At 35.6% G+C, this 17,226-nt stretch overlaps 1 protein-coding gene across 1 annotated transcript; it reads right to left on the reverse strand.

Annotated features, from left to right (window-relative positions):
- Positions 1 to 676: 676 nt before the first annotated feature.
- Positions 677 to 4,535, reverse strand: LOC127985485 (corticotropin-releasing factor-binding protein). Its single transcript, XM_052587497.1, has 7 exons — positions 4,395 to 4,535; positions 3,686 to 3,779; positions 3,298 to 3,455; positions 2,228 to 2,438; positions 1,849 to 1,991; positions 1,142 to 1,259; positions 677 to 1,026 (listed from the first exon to the last, which is right to left on the reverse strand). The coding sequence occupies exons 1-7, from the start codon at positions 4,479 to 4,481 to the stop codon at positions 872 to 874; spliced, it is 966 nt and encodes a 321-aa protein (XP_052443457.1). The 5' UTR covers positions 4,482 to 4,535; the 3' UTR covers positions 677 to 871.
- Positions 4,536 to 17,226: the final 12,691 nt, after the last annotated feature.

The raw sequence follows: 17,226 nt of genomic DNA on the forward strand, positions 1-17,226 counted from the left end.
TTAACATTCTGTACACTAAATTCTGTCTTAAAGAAATATTTCACCCAAAAAGTATCATAATTTAGCCAAAAGCAATGGTTTGAAGTTAAAAATGTCTTAATGATAGATTTGATTTTATAAACACTGAACTTTTTCAGTTCATAATATGTTAATTGATGGACTGGAGTGGTGTGGATTACTTGTGGATTATTGTGATGTTTTTTATCAGCTGTTTGCACTCATTCTGATGGCACCCATTCTCTGCAGAGGATCCATTTGTGAGCAAGAGATGCAATGCTAAAGTTCTTCAGATCTGTTTTGATGAAGAAACAAACTCATCTAAATCTTGGATGACATGAGGGTTCATTTGTGGTGATTTGTAATTTTTATGTGAACTATTCCTTTAATGGCAGTTCACCATGTAATTTGTGACAGAACTAAATTGCTTCACCTTATAAATTGAGTAGATCAGAACAAATCTCAGTGTTTTCTTGTGTAAAATTTGAAATTACCGTAACCAGAGTTCACTTTGCTCATGTTTACTGATTTTATTACAAAAGATCTTTAATACAGATAAATAAATAAAGGCAATTACATTTGTCGTACATCAGGGATTGTAATACTTGTGCAGTATACCGCTCTTTAGATTCCAGTTTTTATTTGGGTGCTTCAAAATGAAACATACTGAACAAAACAGTGATGTGCACCAACACAAGTACATATTTTATTTAACATCAGCCACAGATCTTACAAGTTTATGAAATTAAACTGAAGTGTCAAATCAAAAGATGAGGCAAAAAATAAATAAATTTTTAACAAGGAAAATATACATAAGCTCAAACTCAGCTAAGTTTGGCATCCCCCTGGACAAGCGCAGGGAACAGAGAGGGTCTTATGCTCTTAAACACACGTCTTCAACGCTGTTGCCCTTCATCTGCTGAAGCTCTTGGTGGCCCAGTAGCCGATATTGGAAACTAACTCGGTTGACAAACTTCCCGCTCGACACCATTCTGACCACAGTGTTATCACAGCCAACCTTCATTTGAGCTGATGGGAAGAGAGATATGGAGAGGTTTGTGAGTGCCTTTGCACACTAAATTGCCCAGCACAATTGCTGCTGGAACCAATGATGATGCACAACAGATAAAGTAGGGATGCTCACCTGGTCCATTAAAGGAGTAGCAGAGATCTGCCATAGGGAACATCTTGGACGTGTCCATGCCGTTTCCACCCAAAAGCTCAACAAAGTCTCCAGAGCCGGCACAGCCAAAAATGGACCGCTATATGGATAAACCAGAAGTCACAAAGTCATTAGAATTTATCAGTGTCTTTAAATCAACTATATATTTTTAATGATATCAAATTAGCTTTGTTCATTTTTTAAAGATTCTTAATTGAACAACCACTCTATTTTACTCTATTCTGTCTCTATTTGTTGTTCTAGACACCCAGCTTCAAGTTAACCACAGAAAGACTTATGACAAAAATGTTGAATAATATTTAGTTAATTTAATTTTGTTTTGTAAATCCTACATTTCTTGACCAGAAATCAGATTTTTGCTCACTGTGAGAATTTTGGCCAAAACTCAGCTGTACTTTCACTTTACAAACAATTATAAATAATGAAATTGTAAATAAAATGTATTCATTATTATTATTATTCATTTTTTTGGAAGGTTGGTTTGTGTAAATACTGTTTACTTGACCAGAAATTAGATTTGTGTCCCTTTTAGATAATTTTATAAACATATAAACACTTTGAAAAAGTGAAATTTGAAAATAAACTCTCATTTTTATGATTTTATTTGATTTATTTATTGGGAGGGCTGGTTTGTGTAAATGCCACATTTCTTGACTGGAATTGCTCACCTTGAGATCATTGTGTTGGCCAAGACTGAGCTCTCCAATCTGGATCTCCACTGGATAGATGATTGAAAAACTGCAGTTCCTGTGCTGCTGTGGAATGATCATGGTGAAACTGCCCTCTGGGGTCTGAGACACAACATTACAAGCTACAAAAAGACAGAAAGAGAGAGAGACAGATGGTTAACCTACAGCATCTTGCATGTTGAGCTTTAAGCGTGGTTTCTGCTTGAGCCATATGTCATTCCTCTAAAAGTGTAAGTGCTCTGCACCTTCTGGACATTATTGACATTAGTTTTCAAGATCATCAGTACAGCTGAAAGGCAAAATTTGAAATGATAAATGCATAATTTCCAGTGTCATTTTTGTATTCCTGTGCACTTACGGAATGGATTGATGAGTTTGCGGAATGTTACTGTGAAGCTGCTCCCTGATTGGTGGAGTCTGAAGAACAGCATGGCGACATTCTGAGACGACCGTACAATTGGTCGAGTCACTCCAGTCTCGCAGTAATCAGAGTAACGCTCGTACAGAGGAAGAAGATGGTCCTGTGTGCTGGGAAACTTCTCGCCCTTCATCACCCAGCCATCAAACACCTTAAAGAGAAAAAGGTAGAATTTAACACAATTCTACTGTAAAAAACAAAAATGTTTTTTCAAAGTTATAAAGATTACTGTAGTACATCTTACAAGAAAATACTATTCAAGTCTTACTACTTCAAAATGTCATGTTAAGTTTCAATGCCTCAATTTCAATTTTTTCTTTCAGTGTACTTCAAGCTTCAGGCTCAGTTTACATAATTCCCTTCAGTTCACCCTGCCTGTTTCAGGTCAGCAGAGTTTAGTTTAGTTTCAGTGCCAATAAATTATCTTAAATTTTCTCATTAATTCGGTAGCCTGTTAACTTCAACAATATCCCATGTGTGTTCTTCAGTCCCATTAAGCTACATTAATATGACATTAATCTTGCACAGCCTATGAAAACTACAAACTCAAAAAAATGCTGGATTAAACACAACCCAACGCTGGGTAAAATATGAACAAACCCAGCGACTTGGTTGTTTTGACCTAGCAGTTAGGTTACTGCCCAGAATGTTGGTTTACACATTTAATTTAGCTGTTTTTTATTTAACCCAGCATTTTTTAAAGTGTAGTTGAGCTGTGTTCAGAATATATGACGAAATTCATCTGGAATTGCTTTTGCTTAAATTGATTTTTAATTCAATTTGTTTTATAGCTGAATATGTTAGATAATTGTATGACCTGGCTTAAAATGAAATGACACGTGATCTTTTGTAGCCCGGATTTAACCTGGCTTAGTGTACATGTGCAGCATGAACAGGCAGAGATTTACACAAACACACCAGCTGTTTTTGTCCATATTTAGAACAAAATAATTTACTGTAATACTATGAAGTGACTTTTTGTAAACAACAAGGATGTAAGAACATTTCACCTTTATGAAATCCCCTCCTCGGCAGTCGATGTTGACCGAGTCATACTCGACGCTAATGATGTCACTAGGCTCGCCGATGAAAAACACGGCGCAGTTTAGCTGTGGACGTTCTGCTGTGAACGTAAATTGACCCTCTACAGCCACCATGTCCAGACATCCTGAAAGAAACAGAGGATGATCGAAAAAAGGTGAAAACCCAGAAAATATACATAGTATAAGTGACGAATAACCACTCTTAAATAGTGCCATATTGGGCTAATATAGCGATTAAACAGTTAAAAACTGATTAAAACACCTATGAAATCAACACCACTAATCAAATCATTCATCATTAATCATGACGCGTCTTTTGGCAAATGGAATCCCAGAGGTTTCTGTCGTCACTCACTGAGCGCTCGGCGGTACACAAACTCCTCCGGTAACTCTCGCTTTAGTTCAGAGCTGAGCAGAGATAATAATCCTTCCGGGCTGATCTCGTTATCCTGACAAAACAACAACAACAAATAAAAACAGGACACGGGAATGACTGGGATTAGAAAAGTAAACAATATGAATCAATTAGAATTGCATTTCAACCAGTAGTGCGCAAGGAAATAAGGATTTAGGACTCCTTGGATTCAAAAGAGATTAAATGCTCGTAAAGTTTCATTAAACGTTAGAAATAAAACATTCTACAAATTGCATACTAAAACTTTATTTAAATGCACTTACTGTCGATCTATTTCTGCTTGATCTGAAATTACTATATATATATATATATATATATATATATATATATATATATATATATATATATATATATATATATATATATATATATATATATATATATTATTTTTTTTGAATGTCTTTTCATTAAAATGTTTTAAGTTTCCTGTCAAAAATATTTTGCAGTGCATATGCTCACAAACGATACAATAAAAGTTGCACGTATCATCATTACATTGTTATACCATATCAGCATTAGGATAATATTGTACAATGACTGTTAAAGTCAAACACACACGGAGCTCACAACAGATCAAAAGTTAAATATAAAGCTATTAAAGTACTCTAATGAGTGTGAGGTGAGGTGAGCAGGTGTGAATATTTCTCACCTGTATGTCCAGAAAGCGCGCGTGTCCCCGGAGAGCCGTGACGCTCAACAGGAGGAAACACAGCTGTGCGCGCGAAGTGCCCGACATCTCCGTGCGTCTGTCCGCGAAGATTTGCGCAATAAGAGAAGAATTCCACGAGCTCCCGACCAGACTGCTGCTTTTATACCCCCTCACATAAATAGAGGAGGGGGGGCTGCCTGTATGGATCAATTGATGTGAGTCCGAGAGAGAGAGAGAGAGAGAGAGAGAAAGAGGGGTGCATGCCATATACCTAGTGTTTATTCTACTTTTGTCTAGTAATTAAATAGACTGGTAAAAATAGTTAATTCTTTAAATTGTAGCCTACTTTTTAAATGGTAAAATCCATGAGGCCATTTAAAGAGCAATTGTACCAGACTATAAGAAATATTACTGAGATTTGTGTGTAATTTCTTATGAATATGCTGAATATTTTCTACTCACTATTAATAGTATTAAATTCAAAATAGAGTTGTTTTTAAATTATTGTACACACACACACACACACGCACACACACACACACACACACACACACACACACACACACATAGGCTATATATACAATTTTGTAGTGTAGTAACTGATTACCTGTAACCTGGATAACATAATCAGATTCCAAAAATGTATTATTTGTAATTAGTTTTAAAACTAATTTGAGTTTTAAATGTTAAAATGCTGCTAATCAGATTACAGTTACTTTTTATGGATTACATGATTGCAAATCATACACAAAATGGCAGTAATTTATTCATTATTTATTGATCCTCTGAAGAAGTCAGAATACATTGGTAATCTTGAATACATTACTGACTACAGTTTTCATCATGTAATTTGTAGTCAGCAATAGACTACACATTGTAAGTAGTCTCTCTCTCTTTATACACTCTCTCTCTCTCTCTCTCACACACACACACACACACACACACACACACACACATATATATATATATTCCCCAAGGATTTAATATTAAACCACCCTCGCAGCTTAAGAAAAAACCCTAGGCATCTGGGACCATGTAAACAAACAAATGTGTTTTATATTATTTCTTATTCTTTTGTTTAGTGAAGATGTGTAGTCCTTTTCTCAGCCCAGAAAAATATCGAGGAATTTCACTGCAGTGAGAGGAAGGTGAGGGGGTCTGACTGAAGTAATGAATGTCACATACAGTGAGTCAGTGAGGTATGATTGGGTGTTGCAAAGGAACAGTTCAACTAAAAAAGAAAATTCTGTCCTTTACTCATCATTTACTCACCGTCATGTCCTTTCAAATGTATGAACTGCTTCATTGTGTGCAAATTAAAATGTCAGTTTTTGTGCTATACAGAAAAAAAGAAAGTCACACCAGTATAGAACAACATGAAGGTGAGTAAATAATGTCAGATGTTTTTTTTTTTTTTTTACCTTTGAGTAAGCTAACCTTTTATAACATTTGTTAATTTTAATATAATGAGGCAGCTGAACTTTTCACCTGCATATTAATACTGCTGTCCACTAATTGTCTCAGACTGGTGTTATTTTCTCACACCTACAGTGAACCAACTGTGTCAGGTGAGCCGAGTAACAGCGTTTCACCTCACCAAAACTGATATTCACTGCTCTTAAACCTATTTGCTCTCAGCTTAAAGGTCTTTAAGAATTAGAGTCACTGAAAGTCACCTCCGGTCAAAACAACGTTTGGATGTATGCATGAGGGTTTTTTGAAAACAGCCTCATGAGGGAATTAACTAATGTCTCGAAAGTCAAAAGGAGTCTGTATGAAGTGTTTTATGCTGTAGTCATTAAAAGTAGCTCAATTTAGGAAGGAAAAAGCCACAATACAAAGATGCATTCGTATCATGCATTTGTATTATTATAATTTTTTTCTGTGTTTCGTGACCATTTTTCACCCTCTCTCTGAGTGGTTTAAGAAACGCCCCCTTTTTGCATGAAATGAGTAACAGCCGCACTGATCGCTAGGCTCGAGTTCACTGCTCATACAGCAACGTGCATTTATCTATGTGACGTAAGGAAATTGTGGAAAAGTTTAGATGAGTCATTTTTGCCATAGTTCAGTAAATGCTCTTGTTGTAAGGAGGAGAAAGTTTTGAGTTCTAAGAGATGCAGTGTGCTTTTATAGTGCATCAAGCTCTATATCTCATGATCTGACCCTTAAAATGGAATTCATTCAGTTATTTTAAGAATGCATGATACAAAACTAGCTGTGTATGTGTGCTTAAGTTATTGAAAGGCTGCTTTCTAAAACATGGCAATGAAACCAACGTCATACTTTCTAGGTTTCTCCTTTCCCATGGTGTACTATCATCTTCACGGAGCTGCAGACGTTCCTACCCATCAAACACCCTGTTCTGGCATTTGAAACCAAGCTCTTGCGCCAGTGTCCGCTTCTATCAGAGTCTTACCTGCCCCGGGTGAACTGAAAGGTCAGCTTTCTTTCTCGCACTCGCTCTCTGGAATCAGGGGACATTTGCCTCTTGTGAACTATATAGGGCCAGTACAGTTTTTCCGACTTCTGGCAGAATATGAATGGATTTATTCAGGCATACTACACATGCTATTTATACAGTATGCATATCTATGTGCACTGTAGTTTGTTTGTGGTGGTTGATCAAAACAATTTTTCACAAAATACAGTATACAACCTGAGATTTCGGCATGACAATTTGTATCCCACAAAACACTTGATCTTCCTTTTTTTTCATGAAGAAATATCCCTGTTTTGATCAAACTGACAAAAGTCGCATTACAGATAATTTGATTAAAACTGCAAAGTAAACATATTTTCTTCTTTTGGACCCCAAAAAGGTTTCTTGATTACTCCTCCCTTCTGCCATTGGTCAGCCAAAAACAGATAGTCCCGCCCCCAACTCATGCCATTGGTTGAGGTGGTGAAAAAAAAGTTAAAAAAAAAGTAAAAAAAAAAACCCTGTTAACCTCTTACCCATTTTGGTTAAACCATAATTTCATATTTGTTGTTTAAATCTGATGAAAGTATTTTTATAATTGTATTTTTATTAAATTTTTAATTTAAATATTTTTTAAATATTATTACAACATATTATCATATTATTTATTCAATATTTATACAAATATTGAAATCAATTAAATTCTGGTAACAAAAAAAGTTGCAATCTCTTAAAATATCTGATAGAAAATTGGAATATATATATATCAATACTTCTAAGCATTGACATTTCCAGTGCTCAAGGTGTTTTCAGGCCAAATCTCAGGCCAAATCTATTAGAAAAAGGCCAACCACACAACTAAACCACATTTAAATTACAGTTAAATTACAGTATTTAATGAAAAACATCCTCTCCCTCATTTGCACCTGTGCTTGTGACTGTTTCCTCACTTGAGCTCAAACCTGCCGCTCTCTATGAAACCTAATATACTTTGCCATGTGTTTGCTCGTTATTTTACGACCTACTATACGCTGTGTGATGTGTGTTTATTGGAATCCGACCCAAATTTCTGACTGATCCCGGCTAACTGTGCGGCTTCCCCCCCTGCTTCGTTTATTTCATTCCTGCATCCATGCAGTGGAGAGTACAGCGGGAGAGAAGAAAGAATGACGCACTTTGGCAGATAGGAGGCCACTGTTATAGCGTTAATCTTCCATTTCTCCGAGGATATCACTCACACACACATTTATGAACAGATTGAACACGCTTCAAGGAAAAAGATGTATGAACTTGTCTAAATAGGAATGTATTTCCTTTGGCCCTAAGTGCGCGCAGATCAAGATGTTGAAATCGCTACGGTATTAGCAACTTGAGAGTCTTTTGAGTGTGTTTCTGTGGCTTCAAGAATGACTTATTGACATTTCATAGAGATTAAATTAACGTTTGGGATTCAATACAAGTCATGTTCTATCGACAGCATGGCGATGACCACAGATAATGAAAATTTTGACTCAGCTTACAAAAACAAACAAGAATTGTGCAATGCACGTGTAAAGGAAGTAGGACAAGATAGTTCAAAGGAGAGTGTCAAAGTAGAAATGTGTTTTAAAACATGCATGTTAATTCCTCTACTAAAATATATGTTGTGTAAACCATTCTCTAACATTGGGAATTCTGTTATAGGTGGATAAATGTACACTGTATTTTGTGAACAATTTGCACATAAAGAACATTTATGATGACCTTCCTCATTTCACATTAAAGTGACTGGGTTGATAATTATGAAACAACATGAAAGTGAGTAAATAGTGACAGCCTTTTTGTTTTTTTATGGCAATACTGTGAATTTTAATGTATTTACTTCCCCTGTAGAACTCCATTGTAAATGCATAACTGTAAACAGTTTTTGTTCATTTTTACAATCTAGAAATCAGTCCAAGTTAGCTGGCTGCAATCGACAGCATATCACAGATAGTTTTGTGAGTATTCAAGATAACAGAACACCTCCTGCAAAGTGAATGCTGGATTACACAGCGTCAGTTTCATTAGATAAACACAAAAAAAAGAATAGACCCATCAAACAGGCAATCAGTCAGCTGAGAGGGAGGCAAACACACACACACACACACACACACATGTGTACAACGTGAACTGTTTGGCTCCAGCGTCCTCTTTGTTAGAATAAATATGATGGATGTGTTTATGAGATGTTCTCTATGATGAAGGCAGAAAAATATAACCATGTGTTCATTATGACACAGCAGATGAGAACTTTCATATGAAAGATTAGAGAGATCAGCTATAATACTGATAGACATTTATAAATAAATAAAGTGGAGATGATAAATAGGGTGGAAAGGTTATTTATTAAAGGAGTATTTACCCTTAAATTTACCCTTAAAAAGTGTGGGCTCTTGGTACAATTTTTAAATGTTTTTGCTTTGGGGTTGCATTTATTTGATCAAAAATACAGTAAAACAATAATATTGTGAAATATATATACAATTTAAAATAACTGTTTTATTATTATAACTTATTTCTGTGGTGGTAAAGCTGAATTTCCAGCATCTTCAGTGTCACTTGATCCTTAGTCTTAAGTGCCGATTTTCTACTTAAGAAACATTTCTTATTATTATCACACTTCTTCTGCTTAATATTTTGTGCATTTATTTGAAACAGATATCTTTGGTAACATTATAAAGGCCATTACTGTCCCTTATCATCAATTTAAAGCATCTGAACTGATTTAAAATGATTAAGTTCTTCCAGAAAAATATTACTGACCCCAAATGTTTAAGTAGTGTATGTTTTAGTCATTAAAAACACAAAAGCAAATGGTCAAATCTTTGTAAACAAACTTGTTGTGACTTCAGTAACACAGAACACCATTGCACGAACACTTGAAATCATTATTTCTCCTTTATTTCCATGCAATGCCTGTGTTGTTTATGAGTCCAAAGAAAATATGCAAATCAACTAATGGTACAAAAATGGCTACAAAATTAGTGTTGAGCTCATTTTGCATGCAGCGATTCCAGATCTTCCAGATTGTGTTCTGTTATGATCATCAATCTAAAGTATACAAAAATGTTTACCATCTTGACTTTTAAAAATAAATATTACAAAAGGAGGTTTTCAAGGCCATAGAGCATCCACTTTTGATTCCTCAAAGAACCTCTCTGTGAACAATTCCATAATTCCATTTAATAATCTAAAGGAATCCTTTTCCACTTTAAAGGGTTAGTTCACCCAAATATTAAAATTATGTCATTAATGACTCATGCACCCTCATGTCGTTCCAAACCTGTAAGACCTCCGTTCATCTCCTTTCAATACATTTTGGTCCAAAAATAATAAAAATGACGACTTTATTCAGCATTGTCTTTTCTTCCGGGTCTGTTGTGAGTGCGACTGCTGTGACTGTTGATGTACGACGCTGCTGACGTATTTTCTGGTGTGCCCAATAACAAAGATAACACGAAAGGCAGGGTCATACGTCAGCAGCGTCACTGCAGTGTTGTGAAGTTGCTCACAACAGACCCGGAAGAGAAGACAATGCTGAATAAAGTCATAGTTTTTGTTATTTTTGGACCAAAATGTATTGTTGATGCTTCAACAAATTCTAACTGACCCTCTGATGTCACATGGACTACTTTGATGATGTTTTTATTACCTTTCTGGACATGGACAGTATACACACAGTTTCAATGGAGGAACAGAAAGCTCTCAGACTAAATCTAAAATATCTTAAACTGTGTTCCGAAGATGAACGGAGGTCTTACGGGTTTGGAACGACATGAGGGTGAGTTATTAATGACATAATTGTAATAATTGGGTGAACTAACCCTTTAAAGAACATTTTTGATATATAAAGATTACATGGATGTTAAAGGGGTCATCGGATGAGAAATGCACTTTTACTTGTTGGTTGAACAAAAATATATGTTGGCAGTGTGTGTACACAACCACCTTATAATGATAAAAATCCACCCAGTCAAGCAGTCACACTGGCCAGGGCCCCGCCCCTCAATAGTTGATTCACACTGGAGTCTCACCTTAGACCCGCCCTGAGTGAGCTGTCATCAGTCCGCCATTGTTTCACCACCAGAGAAGATGTAGACAAGAATGTCGCCTAAGCGATTGAGGTGTTTTGTTGTTGGATGTAATAATGAACATACAGTAACAGTCGACATTTACTCCCCACATCTGAGCCGCTGAAGAGGCACGCTAGTTAGCAAGTTCCAAAACGAATGCAGCTAAAGTTTACAGTCTCTTAGAGAACTACGCATCAGGGAAAGATAGCAGAGCTCATTAGCATTTAAAGGGAAATGTACTGAAATGGCTTGCTGTGAAAAGAGCTGTTTTTGACAGGGTAAAAATGGTGGTTTTACACTACCAAGTATTTATAGACTTTTCATTAAGACCCTAAAGAATCATATCAACTTGAAAATGGGCATCCGATGACCCCTTTACAGGTTCTCATTAGAACTATAGATTTCATTTTTAATAGTGTAGTGAAAAAATAAAATACTGCATAAAACGTAGTGAATTTGCCTATAAATATGCACTGCAGAAGTGATGATTTTCAGCAAATACTGACTTGGATTTCAATCTTTAAGTGTGAAATGTATTATTTATCCCTAAAACTGTTTCATCACAATACATGCGGGATTGTAAAAAGGCTCAGATGCTCCATGTGACAGGTTCTGTGTTCAATTCTCTTTGAAACGCTCATCCTGAAACATAAAGTGGAGCGTTTGATGAGGGACTGCTGGACGAGGTCACACACCAACTCTTCATGCAATAATGATGAACAAAAGTGATTTCTCTATGAGAGGCCTACACACACTAATAATGACATGTGTTTGTGTTTCTGTGTGCATGTGAGAGAACGGAAAGAGAGAGTTTATAAAAGAGGACACTTCAGTCAGAAAGAAAGAGATGTGACCGAGAGGGAAAAAAGCTGTATAAACAGAGGCCAGTTTGTGCTTGCAGGAGTAAATAAAGCAGTGCCCTTTGGTAAATGAGGGGTAGATGGCGTTTCATAACTGGCAGACATGGAATTACACATTTTAATGGTTCACTGTTTCAGGGACAATGATGAGACACAGAACCAGACGCAGTTATTGAGAGGCTGTCCGTTTGAGACATCGTGTATTATACACACGCACACATTCAGTCTTCTGAAAGCCTCCAGCACTGAAATACACCAGAAATACGGGAGAAGAGAAGAGAAGAGAAGAGAAGAGAAGAGAAGAGAAGAGAAGAGAAGAGAAGAGACAAAATGAGGCAAAATAAGATCAGAGGAGATAAACTGAGATGAGAAAAGCATATTTGTATTTTATAATTTATATATTAATTTACGTTTTATAACAAGGGTCTTATGAATATATATAATTTATATTATACACTTTTTTATAGTTCGGGGTCAATGATTTATTAATCTTTTAAAGAAGTCTCTTATGCTCATCAAAGCTGCATTTATTTGAAAAATTACATAGCAAAAATTGTGAAATATTATTACAATCTAAAATAACTATTTTCTATTCGAATGCATTTCTAAATGCTATTTATTCCTGTGTTGAAAAGCTGAATTTTCAGCATCATTACATCCTTCAGAAATCATTCTAATATGCTGATTTGGAGCTCAAGAAACATTTATTTTCAGTATTTTCACTACTGAAAAATTATAGATATTTTTTTTCCAGGATTCACTGATGAATAAAAAAAATCCAAATTAACAGCATTTATTTGAAATAGTAAACTTTTGTAAGATTATAAATGTCTTTACTGTCACTTTTGATCAGTGACCAATCAAGTCTTTTAAAAAAAGAGTGGTACTGTAGCTTATATGCATTTTTTTTTTCAAAATCTTAAAAATCTTTTCCCCAATAAAACAGAACAGTTCCCTAAAGCACCAATTTTCTTCATTTTAACCATCCATCCCTCTTTTTCCTGTTTGCCAAGTTCTGTACACTTGCTGTACCCAAAACATAGTTCACCAGACCAATGCTGTCTTGAAGCTCTGTATTTCATTACCCCTATAAAAGAAGAGAAGAGATAGATAAATAAAGATGAGCGCAGCAGAGACGTAATAGCTATAATGTGTTTAATGGAGCGGCTCATGAGGAAGTGATCCACACGGCCCTCAGAGATATCAGCCCCTTATGAACGTGTGAGGAGTCAGCAGTGCATGTACTGTTATATTTGTCTGTAAACCGTGCACACTCTTATGCATGGCCCTAATTATTGATGACGTCGGCCAGACTCTACTCAAAGGAGCTGTTTTCTGGTCTCAGATGTCAAACATATTTGGAGCCAGATTGAATCACACAACCGTCGATAAAACCCATCTAGCCATTCAACTGTTGAGCTCCTGTGCGCTGCTGTTACATGCGAGGAACAAATTCACTGACACTCTTCAGCGATCACTCCACTGACGCCTGGCGAGTCGCAAGCATCCCTCCTGCTGTCAGAATCGATTGATGAGAAATCAATGCGTGCATGAACAAGTCCCTACACGCTTTTCTGACTGTTGGTGTCCATCTCATCTCAGAGGAGACTTGATCAATGCTCTGAATCTGTAAGCATGTGTCACACACGTGTTCACCAATTAGAGCACAAACTGAAAAAAATCAAGCTTGCGTGAAACATCGACATGGCCCGGGGCTAAAGAGCATCTGAGAGTCATTCAGAGCAAATGAAGACTTCAAAGATAAACACAGCTTCACCTGAAGGCACTGTACAGATGTTGCAAAGAGACAAATTCTCTTCAAGTGATTCCGGGTGAGATTTATTGACTTTACATGAATGAGGTACAATTAATATCATCAATAAATCTCCTAGAAAACAGTAGGGTAAGATATTTTATTTGAAAGAATCCTGGTAAACTCGCTAAGGCTGCGATTCTTGGATTACAAAATACAGCAAAAACAGTAATATTGTGAAATATTATTACTGTTTAAAATAATGGCTTTCTGTTTGAATATATTTTAAAATGTAATTAAATGTAAATGTAATTTATGCATAAGGAAAGATAGACTGTATATCCGGGAGCCCATGAAGAGCAATAATCTAATCACATAGAAATAACAATGAAATCGGTTTCCACCGAAATATGAAGCAGCACAACTGTTCTCAACATTGATGATGATAAAAATAATGTTACTGAGCAGGAAATCAGCATATTAGATTGATTTCTGACTGATCACGTGACATTGAAGACTGGAATAATGATACTAGAAATTCAGCTTTGTATCACAGGGATAATTACATTCTAAAATATATTCAAATAGAAAACAGTTATTTTAATATGTAATATTATTTCACAACATCATTTATTTTTAATCACATAAATGCAGCCATGGTTTGAAAAACATCCCAAAATGACCCAGTGAGTGGCAGTGCATTTTCACGGCCCTCCAGGAGTCCACAGACCCCAGGGTGAAAGAGAGGAAACACCTTAGTGATTGACTTGAATCTGACATTTGATAGTAACACAACAGTGCATTCATCAAACGAGCCATGGGCTTCCCTACAGCGAGTCTGACAGGTTTGACACCTTACCAACATAAAAACCAACAGTATAAACAGCCAAAGGGGAAAAGTCACGAAACACTGACAAAAAACAAATGAAGCCAGACAGGAAATAAGCCAAAAGACAATGACGGCTCATTGTAATGTATCTTCAGAAACATACATTCACAGAGAAGTCAGTGGGTTTTGATATGAGTGTTTGGTGCATGTCTTCTCCATGTGCCTAAAAAAGGCTCTAATGGGATCTCTAAATATAGATCCTTCATGATATTCAGGTCTGATTCTGTAGCCTCTTCGCCCTCTGGCACTTCATCTGCCTGAGCTTCTCTCTTTCTGATGAAGCAGAAGACTCATGAACGCCGGACGTTCCTAGAGATCCAGGATCCTTTCACCAGTCAGCGTCATCATTGAACTTTGGCAAACGTGAGCTTAAAAACTTCACCCTAACATGTATTTCAGAATTATGCTTTGTTTCTTCCTTTAGGTTAACACAGTAGTTGTTTAATAGAATGTCTTCAAAGCACTAAATATGCTGTAATTCTGGTGGATTTGTATTAAAGAGAAGCTCACAATTAATATCACACCTCTCATAATAAATCTGTAGTTTAATTACATAGTTAAAGAAATCTTTGTAATCAATAAGTTTAAAACAAGAGCTTTTTTTGGTGTTTGAAAAATATTTTTTACAGTGAATACATGCATATATTTTGTTCAAGTAAATTTGTCTTGTTTCGATATTTTTACTAAAATAAGGCAAAGATACTACTTATGTAAATTATCTATGAACTTTTTTTTATTAGAAACATCTAAAACTGAGCCAGAAATAAATGCGGTCATCCTATAAAATGCTCAGTAATATTCAGCTTTATCTATTTATTGTTGACATTTAAGGCAAGAAGAGTCCTGCCTTCTGATAATGTCTCTACAGTATTTTCACAAATATTACAAGGGGACTGGAAAAACTGATGTAAGTTCTGATAGCGGGGGATATGAGCTGCCTTGGAGTGATTTTATCTCTGCGCTTTGTATTTTTTGGAGAGCTGTTCCTTGCCAGGATGACGTTGTTGTTACGCACAACTCCATGTCATCATAATGCAAGTCCTTCAGAGCCTTCACTTGTGTGTATGGCACTTCACACACACACACACACACACACACACATACACATACTTATCCTGAAGCATGATATGCTTGGCTCCAGGAAAGAGCAGAATAAACATTCTCTCTCTAGACACACATACTAACATCTTACACCAGCAAACCCATTCACACTCTTCCTCGCAAACACACACACACACACACACACACACAGGCTAATCCACAGCAAAACGGTACAACAGCCCCGATGCGCTGAGCTCATCAGAAAGGGCATTTGCATTTTGAATCGGAGAGCACAACGGGATTCTTTCGTCGTTTATGACACTACAATAAGCAGCAATTCCATGCACAAACAAGCGCTGATTGAATTCTTGGTGCGCGGAATAAAAGAACGAGGCGGATCCTATCAGATCAGAAAGATAAATCTCTGTGGCTGTTTATCCCTGCGGCTTCCGATTTATGATTCCTTTTTATAATTGTTTATTTGATAGCACAAGCTGACAGTGAGTGTTTCTTGAAAAAAAAGAAAAACATAAAAATGATTATCCATTGCTGAAACTTATAGAGAAATAAACAGATGGGTGATAGTTGAGCTAGTATTTAGAGATCAGAAGCCACATAAACACTTAAAGTTTCATCCTGAATGCGAGTATTGACCTTTTGACCTTTAACTCACACAAATCTTTACATTCTTTAGTTTTAAAATGGCATTACATTAGTTTCTGTAGCAATAGCTACCAACATTCTATTGTGTCCATTCTCTCTTGTTACATGGTTGCAATATTTTGTATCGACTATAAAGATACATTCAGTTTCACAATTGTTTGTTGAATTTTCATGCGTGTGCACTGGTTTTGCATGGAGGTTCAAGAAATTGAATATCACATTATAGAAGAGCACGACCACAATTTATGTTTCATTCCAAATTTACACTTGTAAAGCTGACATATGAAATAATAGCCAGATATTTTTTATTGTTTTCTTTTTACAATAAAACTCTGCATTGAACTTTATCAAATATAAAAGTCTGTTATGGTTGAGAATCATATTTGATAATTCAGGTTTTTATGGCTCATATAGTATATATATATATATATATATATATATATATATATATATATATATATATATATATATATATATATATATATATATATAGGACAAAACACCTCAGTTTAATTTAAAATATGATATGATATTCATGATATTTATATGCATCACAAAAATTAAGATGAAATTCTTGTAATGTAAATCAATGAGATCTTTATAATAGAATACTTACATAAAATCATGAGAATATCAGTTGTCACTCTGTCTCCTAATAATAAGTTATAATATATTTTTTTATTTTTTTTATTTTTTTATTTTTTATTGTTTTTCGCTTGTTGTATTCCTCAACTGTAAGTCACTTTGGATGAAAGTTTCTGATGAATGAATAAATTTATGCAATGTAGCAATCATGCAACAGAAGATAATTACTAATAATTACTAATGATAATTTAGAGGCTTTACAAATGTGCATATCAAACATGATATAGCCTTTACAGGGTTATATCAGCAGCCTAACCCTAAGTATAAGCAGTTGTTATGATGCTTGGTTTAACAAATACTGCTAATTACATGTGTCTGCTCATAGCTAATGCTGTGCTCCAAGCAATGTTAATCAACGTGGAAATATTGCTTAACTCAAGCAAGACGGACGGTAGCCTACTATAATGTGTTGTTTACGGGAAGGGTTTAGTCGTGGGTCATGACACTAACACGTGTGTTATTAAT

The sequence above is a fragment of the Carassius gibelio genome, chromosome B21 (assembly GCF_023724105.1).
Source record: "Carassius gibelio isolate Cgi1373 ecotype wild population from Czech Republic chromosome B21, carGib1.2-hapl.c, whole genome shotgun sequence".
NCBI classification, from domain to species: Eukaryota; Metazoa; Chordata; class Actinopteri; order Cypriniformes; family Cyprinidae; genus Carassius; species Carassius gibelio.